General features: G+C 44.7%; 1 protein-coding gene across 1 annotated transcript; it reads right to left on the bottom strand.

The window, feature by feature from the left end:
* Positions 1-7,677: 7,677 nt before the first annotated feature.
* LOC106385794 (NAC domain-containing protein 55) lies at positions 7,678-9,042 on the bottom strand. The gene is made up of 3 exons (XM_013825694.3): positions 8,794-9,042; positions 8,443-8,711; positions 7,678-8,343 (listed from the first exon to the last, which is right to left on the bottom strand). Exons 1-3 carry the CDS (start codon positions 8,972-8,974, stop codon positions 7,900-7,902), a joined length of 894 nt encoding a protein of 297 aa, XP_013681148.1. The 5' UTR covers positions 8,975-9,042; the 3' UTR covers positions 7,678-7,899.
* Positions 9,043-9,379: the final 337 nt, after the last annotated feature.

Below are 9,379 nucleotides of genomic sequence, written 5' to 3'. Positions count from 1 at the left end.
TTGCTTCCTGCAGTGCCTCCCTCATAGCCAGCGCTTCCGCCATGAGAGGAGAGGAGATGTGACTAACCGCCTTTGAGCCTTCTGAGTAGAAACCTTGTGATGTCTTCTCAAAGCACCAACCTAGTCATGCTTGTTTGGATACAGACCACGCCGTGTCCCGTTGCATAAGACCACATCTGTATCAGGGGGCAATACCTCAAAGCCGGGAGATGTATGTGATCTCATGACATGCCCTACCGCCTGAGCAAGGAGCCATTCGCGAGCTGATGACACTGCCTTCACCACCATGGACCGCGCCGATGTTGATCTGTTCTCGAAGAGAAGCAAGTTTCTTGAAGTCCAAATGCCCCATAACAACTACGAGTAGAAGTTACTGCATATACCTGTTGGTGCAAGCACACTAAGGTCGACATGATCTCAAAGCAGTCATGGAGTGATGTTGCTGTGGAGAAGTCCGGTCATGAGGGTAGGGGAGCAAGGTCCCAGGCTTGTCGTGCGGGCAAAGAAAAAACAAATGTATAGCTGTTTCCGGTTCAGCGCAATGTGAGCAAGCTCCGCTCGTGTCAATTCCCCGTGTTTGGAGGCTCGTACCCAAAGCAAGAGCTCCTAGACACAACTTTCATAAGAAAAGCTTAAGCTTTGGAGACGTCGATACTCTCCACACAAGTTTCTGCTAGTTGAAGGTTACGTGCGGAGGTTGCATAGCGCGTTGGTCTGTGGCAGATTCTCGTAAGGCATAATAACCGGATTTGACGCTATAGGATCATGTTTTTGTTTTGAGCCAGCAATAGGTATCCTATGCCATGAAGATATTCGGTTTGATGAGGAAGATGGCCTGAGCCAGGTTAGGGAGGATGGATTCAACCATCGATCGGTTCCATTCACCAGAGCCTCTTGTGAGAAGGTCTGAAACAAAGAGATCCCTGCTTGCTTCCGTCGGCGACCCAAATGGGATGGTGCGAGTGGTTGAACATATCCTGAATCTGTCCAGACCTTTGTAGAATTTCCATTGCCGATAGTTTTTCCTAGTTGCAATTGAAGCAGCTGACACCCCGCCACCACACCTCTCCAGCCGTGGGAAGGGGAGGAAGGGCACGAAGATGAGAGGAAGCTGGAGCTGTGACAGAACTTTCCCAGGAGCAGGCGTGCTAGAAGGAAATTCGGGTTGGTCAGGATGCGCCACGCATTCTTCGCAAGCATGGCTATGTTGAAATCTTGTATATCCCGAAAGTCTAAGCCACTTACATCCTTGTGCTGCGTAAGAGTATCCAAGGCCACCCAGCAAATGTTCCTTGTTGAGGGATCATGATCCCACCAAAAACGGGTAAGTGCCGACCCACCGGGAGGAGGAAGCACGACATAGAGAAAGTCGGCACGGCTGATAACACTGATTTCAACATATTGAGCTTCCCGGCAGAGGAGAGACGGCGAGTGGACCATGCTGCGGCTCGGAGTTTGATCCTGTCAACTATTGAAGAAAAGAGGTCGCGTTTCCTCCTCGAGAATAGCTCCGGTAAGCCAAGATATTTCCCCACTCCACTTTCTTTTTCGATACCAAGGAGTAGTTTGACTCGAGCTCGAGTCTCCTGTTGTGTTTTCGATGAGAAGGAGATGGATGACTTGGTAGCATTGATAAGTTGACCCGAGGCTTTCTCGTAATCCTTAAGGATCAGTACAAGGGAAGAGCAGTTTTACTTCGAAGCTTTGGTGAAAAACATCGTATCATCGGCAAAGAGGAGGTGATTGATCCTAGAACAGTGGTGTCCAATTTTTATTCCCGTGAGATCTCCACTCCTCTGTCCTGCTCGACATAGACCCGATAACCCTTCCCCGCAGAGAATAAAGATATAGGGGGAGAGGGGATCTCCTTGTCGGATACCTTGGGAAGGTATAACCTCCCCTAGCGCTGAGTCGTTCACTAGAAAGGAATAGGAGACCGTTGAGATACACTGCATCACCCAGTTAACCCATCTTGGGTCAAAACCAGTGTTTTTAAACCCGGACCGAACCGGCGGTCGGACCGGGTTGAACCATGAACCGAAAATAATCCGGGTTGGGTTAATGCTAAAATCCAACAAAAATTGAATCAGTTAAAAACCTCTATCGAACCGTCAAAAACCCGGGAACAGCGACCCAATGAACCGGCCAAACCCCGGTTCGTATATAAGCCAAAATTTTGTTAATGAAACAATTTTTTTTTTGTTTTTAAAGTAAAAATAAGATTTATTAAAGATTAATAAAATATTGTCTCTTGTTTTTTTCTTTTGTCGTCTCTACAACTCATAAATTACAAGATTCACAAAGTTTAATATTCACGTCAAGATATTTTTTTGTCTATCTCTCACTTTGTTTAAATTTTATTTCATGATCACTTGTTTTGAAGAATTTAAATAATTGAAACATTTACGTTTGTGAAATTTGTATTTCAAAATATAACTTTTACTTAATGTGTATATAATTGTTTTTTAAGGTGATGAAAATTTAGAGTGAAAAAATCTGCGAATAAAGTTTAAATGTGTTTTTCATATTGATTTTAAATTTTAATTGTTATTTTTAAGTTTTTGTGGCTATTTAAACATTTTATTTGATATGATCCATTTTTTTAAGAATATGCATATTATTTAAAAAAATATCATTAAATTTAGTTTAATCTAAGTAAACCCGATCGAACCCGGTTCAGACCCGGTCGAACCACAATGACCCATGACCCAAAAAATTACCGGTTCGCTAGCCGGTCCGGTTTTAAAAACACTGGTCAAAACCTAACTTCTCCAAAACCTGTCGAATAAAGTGCCATTCCAAGCGGTCATAAGCTTTACTCATATCGGTCTTTACCGCCATGTAACAATGTTTCCTTGCATCCGACGTTTTGAGATAATGGAGTATCTCGTGGGTAATGAGAACATTGTCCGCAATTGCTCTGCCTGGTAAGAAAGCAGACTGGTTCTCGGATATTATCCCGCTGAGGACAGGTCGGAGCCGGAGAGAGAGAAGCTTCGAGATGATTTTATAGTAGACGTTGCAAAATGCGATGGATTGAAAGTCTGCCACTTTAATCGCATTTTGTCCTTTCGGGATGAGTCTCACGTGTGTCATGTTAATCATATCCGGCATACTTCCTGTGATAAAGAACTCGTGCACCTCTGCCACAATGGCTGGTCCTACTGCATCCCAATTCGCCTAGAAGAAGGAGGCCGAAAAACCGTCGGGTCATGGCGCCTTGTCGGGATGGATAGCAAATAGGGCCTTTTTAATTTCCTTCGCTGAAGGGATAGAGATGAGGTTGGTCTCGTCGGAGATCCGGTGAGAAAGAGCCCGTGATACAACTCCTCCTCCACATGTGCCTGTGGTTGTGAAGATATCCGAGAAGTATCGAGCTATCTCTGCCGCGATATGCTCTTCCTCATAGAAAGGTTCTCCATGCTCATTCTCCATCAACATTAGCCTATTACGTGCCTTTCGTCCTTTGGAGACAGCATGGAAGAAACCTGTATTTTTATCACCCAAGGTCAGCCAAAGCAGTCTACTTCTTTGGTCAAAAAGCTTCCTCCGCTCTATATGCATCAAGGAGTTCTTTATTAATCTCTGCAATAACTTCATCCGGTGTTTGATCTGCCATTGTTGTGTCCAGTTTGATCTTGAGCTCTTCAATAAGCCTCCAGCTATTCATATGGTGTAGTCTACTCCACTTTGCGATTGATCTGCGACACACTGATATGCGCAAGTAAACAGTGGAGTCGGGTAAGCTATTCCACATATGATCAACGAGCTCCCAGACCTCCTGTATGTCCTTTAGGCGTCTACCAAAACGAAAGATTCTCCCATGTATCTTCTTTGTGGCATCAAAAGTGGAGTGGACCGGCCGGTGATCCGAGCCTTCAAACTTCAAAGAGTGGCTGCGTCCCCGTGGGAATGCATCATACCAAGCACTGTTAGCCAAAATCCTATCCAAGCGGAAGTGTACCAAGTGACAACCCTGTTTCCCGTGCCAAGACAGGAAGTTCCCCGTGTGTTGGAGATCAAACAGATTGTTTTGCGCCATAAATTCGCGGAAGGCAGTGAAGGATCTTTCTGGTCGAGCCGGTCCTTCTGACTTTTCTGTGTTATCAAGGATCTCGTTGAAATCTCCCGTGAGAAGCCACGGGCTTGAACGGTCAGCCGCAAAACCGGAGATTGCATCCCAAACCGATTGACGACGTGCGACGTCCGGTTCACCATACACGAAGGAGATGTAAACCTTGGATCCTGTAAAAGAGACCAATGCGTCTCTAAAGTTGTTCGAGTGGGTTAAGACTGTTAGTGAGACTTCTTGTGACCACAAGTGGGCTAAACCGCCGCCTCCTGGGTTGTGAGGCGAGACAAGAAAGTGAGAGTCCAAAGGGATTGTTTCCAGTTCATTTAAAACAAAGGTGTCTGAATTCTTGGTTTCCATTAGGAATAAAATATGAGGACATATGGATTTACACATATCCTTAATCCGCTGGACTGTTTCGGTGTTTCCTAAGCCGCAACAGTTCCAGCTTACAACAGCTAAGGAAGATCCCGCGCCTGGTGGCAAAAATCCACCTGCGGAGCTGTGTGATTAGGCTCATGTCCGCTTGACGTTGCCCTTCCCTGGTTCCTTTGAGAGTGAGAAGGTGACTGGCTTTCGCATGTCCCGCTTGCAGAGGTATTTTGTTCCACACATCTTTCCCTTCTCCTTGGTGTTCTCTGTGGATTCCTAGCCTGATTATCATTTGGCGATGCTCTGACTATCGGAGATCTTTGAGAGACAGCCAGATTATGTTTCCTGAGACTAGCTCCCAGTAAACCTCTTGGAGTCGATGCTCGCTTCTTTGGCTTTGGAGGACGTGGGCGGTGATTTATGTATCGCGGTGTTGGGTCTGAAGGTCCTGGGGCTGAAGGTCCTGCCTCAGTGGGGTGGGCAAAGGTAATCTCCTGGCCCAATGATCGTTCGAAACCAGCTTCGGGTTGGAAGGAGATCAGTTGTTGGGCCAGAGAAGAGGCTATGGCCGGAGCACTCGCTGCCGCGATGATTCTTGCTGCTGTTTCTTCCATAAGGCCTCACGATTCACTATCAAGGACCCTCTGTCTCCTAGCGGCACATTCGGTTGGGTCCGGACAGTTGGTGTACTGGTAAGTAACTTCACAGAGCTCATCCATAACCTCCTCTATGGACGGAACCGGGAGGGTAGGGGGTGGGGTGAAGTCTGAGATGTTGAGGTTGCGCTCCAGTGGTGGTCGTGGAGGGAGGTTGTATGTACCAGAGGAGTAATGCAAGTTGGCTTGGTGCATATCATTGTTGGAGTGCGAGGCAATGGGGAGGTTCTCTTCATGCCTTATCTCAAGAATATTGGCTTGTTGCGACGGTCTTCTTTCTCCACTTGATCCATGGGGGTGAGTTCGAGATTGGCGTGACGTTCTGTTATAAGAGGGAGAGGCATGACGCTGTTAGAGGGCTCCTTCGTTGTTCCCTTCTCCTGCGAACCACTCTACGAGGGCTGTTGTAGTCTTGTGGTCTTTCTTTAGACATGTCCTCCCTTCTGCTACGCTGGGAAGAAGGGCCAGCAATAGGTAATGGTCGCGAGTGGTAGTCTTTACGTCGTACACTATCAGTGTTGGAGGAGCGTGGTACTATCTCTGCGGTGATCTTATTCTTCAAAGGTTGTGCCGGGTTAGAGGATAGAGAGACTCTATCACCGAATCGCCTTCCATGTCTATCAAGCCTTTGGCTGAAAGGTTTGGGCGCAGCGGGAGGCAATGGGTACCCAGTGGGGCTTTTCCTAGCTGGCGAGCGGGTCTGGTGAGATCGTGGTTGCTCCATGTTGTCGTCATAGACGGCTTTTTCCTGGTGTCTTGGTGTTATTTCCATTGGAGGGATGTTGGAGGCTCCTTCGCTCAGTGGAGGCCTTTCAGAACAGTCAGCTGCCAAGTGGGAGAGCCGATAGCATAGGGTACAGTGGTTCTTAAGTCCCTCGTAGTCCAATGTGAAGAGACTCTCTTCCCCATAAACGAAGTCTATAACCATTTCCTTGGTTATAGGATTGAGGCCATCAATGAGTAGTCTCATACGCGCCGATGAGTCTGTGATCTCGTAGTCATCCAAAGTACCAAGTTCATGGCTGATTTTGCATATCATCTTCTGATGCCAGAAGTGGAGGGATTTGTGAGGGGAAGGAGCTTGAGATGATAGGTTCCCAGCGCTCGATAATAACCATCCTGTTACCGTAATGATAAGGTCGATTGTCAAGGACTGATTTCAGGTCTCTTTCTGACCACATGCAGAGTTGGAAGCAGGACAGTCCAAGGTCTGAGCCAACAACTGGGCCTTCGAGGTTCCATCTCTTTGGGAGGAAGGCGATGATGTCCTTAACTTGTTGTTCCTGGGGATTAGTTAAACGTCCAATGAGGGTGAGCGAGTTTGCTTGGATAAGCTCCGAGGTATCCAGATCCGGAGCTCGAATCCTCTTACATCCACTAGTAGGGAGGTTAGAAGCGTGGTACTTTCCTTTCTCTTGTGCTGTAAGGCGTCGCGACATGTCTGAGCTGGAAGACTATCAAGTAGATAAGGAGAAGCAGTAGGAGTAGAGAGGCAACTGGTGAAGTCCGTGAGTGAAGTTGTGGTACTTCCCGCCCTAGAGGAGTAGCAGTCGACCCTAGGTCCTGTTCGCACTCAGTAGGTAGAGTGCATATCGTTGATGGTTGGAAGTAACATGAGCAGAGAGTAATTTGGGGGGAAACAGGCGACGCCGGAACCTAAGCCGCCGGTCATAGCGACGTTGAAAGATCATAGGAGTTTTGATAGGCGGTTTGAGATTTGAAAATTTGCTCAAAGTAGTAAAAAACCAGGCAGGAGAGATTGGTCAGGAGGATTGGACCAAAAGCAATAACCGAAAGAGGAAATAAACTGGGTAGGAGGGAAACCGTGGGAGTTGGGAAACTGGGGTTTGAACCTACCTCGAGAAACGTGCCTGAGAGAAAACCAGTTTAATTGATGTGTTGCTATATGGCATGGTGCATATATATTTATTGAGTTTATCTAACAAAATTTGAGCATTTTTATAATCTTCACGCCGTACGGGTGTACATGACTATTTCAAACATTGCGTTTTGGTATATGTCGTACATAAACGAACATGCACAATTATCTGGTGCGAAAATGTTCTTTCTTATGTTTATACAAAATGTAGACCTCTGGTTTAGGCTAGACATTATCAACGATTTCGACCTAACTCATGTTTTGATACTGCTGCTCAAACAGCTGGATGAATTCGATAATGTAAAACTCAGTCTCAATGATTTAGAGAAGCCTTTCTTGTTTATCATAAACGTGCTTTACAATGTATATATATAAACTCGACAACAAGAGAATAGAAAATATACTAAACCGACTATAAGAATGAGAACTAGGTCACAGAATTTTGTGCTCTGATACCATGTAAAACTAGGTCTCAATGATTTAGAGAAGTCTTTCTTGTTTATCACAAACGTGCTTTACAATGTATATATAAACTCGACAACAAGAGAATATGAAATATACTAAACCGACTTGGAATATATCCTAACGGTATATTCATATATTCCTAATAGATAATGAAACGATCACACTTTTATCGTGTTATCGTGTTAACATGTTGTTTGTCATCAATGACTGCGAAGGGATGATGAGATCAAATATCAATATCCTAACATGTTTGACAAATAATCAATTAATCAATCCGACGAATGAAAATCCAGCTGGAAAGTTTGCAAAAATGTATCTTTGAGGACATATGATGACGAATATACAAGTGGAACGCACGCCTAACCCCAAAGAATTCCAATTTTCTATATTATATTAGCTGATTAATTAATCTGACTCACATTAAACTATCTTTACTTTTTTATTACGTCACACAGTCACATAAAACCGAATCTACTAGGTTGTTGACCCGAGTGTCCGAAACCGTTTACCGGATCAACACTGGATCCCTGATCATAAGACAACATTCCCGAGTTATTAAATCGAGGAATCACCTCAGCTTGTTCATGCGTCTTATTGCCTTCTCCGCTTGTGTGAAGATAGCCACCAAGGTCGCCGTAACGGAGACTTGGAACGTTATGACGCAATCCGAGTTCGGGAACCGAGTTGTGTCCAGTAGAATTCACCCAGTCAAAGCTTGGCTCCCTGGCTAAGTTAAGAAACCCGGTTTTATCTTCGAAAACGTCATCGTATTGATGAGACGAATATGACGTCGACGAACCATTATGGCTGTATTCTCTGGTCATTAAATTACTATTGTAATCATCCTTTTGTGCGCTTGATTGCTTCTTGTATATTCGGCATAAAACCCAATCATCAAGCTGGATAGAAAGAAAATGATCATTATATACCATTTGGAATAAACAAAATTTATAATAAATACAATTAATTTATATACTTTTATTTAGTTTAGACGTTACCTTGGTGCTTCCATTTCTACGAGAGGGTTCGATGAGACGGTACTCATGCATGATCCAATTAGTCTTGGTACCTTTTGGTGCTTTTCCAACGTAAAACACCAAAGCTTTCTTGACACCCACTCTTCTTCCCTCCGTTGATATAGCCTTATCCGTTCCGGTGGCTTTCCAGTAGCCCGACCCGGCACACCGGTTAGGTCTCGACCCGTTTGGATACTTCCTATCTCTCGGGCTGAAGAAATACCAGTCTTTTTCCCCGAATAACGCCTTACCTGCAAAAACCAAACAACACACGATACATAAGTTACAATGATCATATCTAGTTTTAACATAACCCGGGTTTGGGTAACGTACTTGGTAAAACCCACGCGTCGAATTTGTATAGATCGATCTCGGCGATGAGTTGAAGAGAGAAGTCGTGACCGGCTGCTTTCCGGCATAGATATTCAACCATCAGCTCTTCGTCCGTTGGGTAAAACCGGAAACCCGGTGGTAAGCTTAGTTGGGTTAACGGGTCACGTTCTTGGATACCCATTTGATATTTCGTTGAACTTTCTTCTTTTATGTTTTGAGTATTTTCACATTTAGAGATATGAAGCTCTGCTACTTGTGTGTGCGTTTGTATATATAGAGGGAGAGAGATTGCTACATCGCCGCTTGATTTTCGTTAACGTGCAGACACAACATGGGTCCCACTTTGAGTTTATCGTGACAAGTGGATCAGTTACAGCGTCGTGATTTATGGGATCACTTGGGTTCGTTGAACATATGCAAGAAAGTTGATTATATAGTATTAATTATTTAATTTAATATTGTGTGTCCGAATTGCATGTAATGATTTTTACTGTTTACCTAAAGTGTCTTCTCTTCTTTTTGTCAAAGGTTTCCCAAATGTTAGGGAATTAATATCCACACAAACTCCACGATATTTTGTACGGTG

The sequence above is a fragment of the Brassica napus genome, chromosome C3 (assembly GCF_020379485.1).
Source record: "Brassica napus cultivar Da-Ae chromosome C3, Da-Ae, whole genome shotgun sequence".
NCBI classification, from domain to species: domain Eukaryota; kingdom Viridiplantae; phylum Streptophyta; class Magnoliopsida; order Brassicales; family Brassicaceae; genus Brassica; species Brassica napus.
Note: the sequence above shows the minus strand (reverse complement) of the source record. Positions and strands in the feature narration are given on the sequence as shown.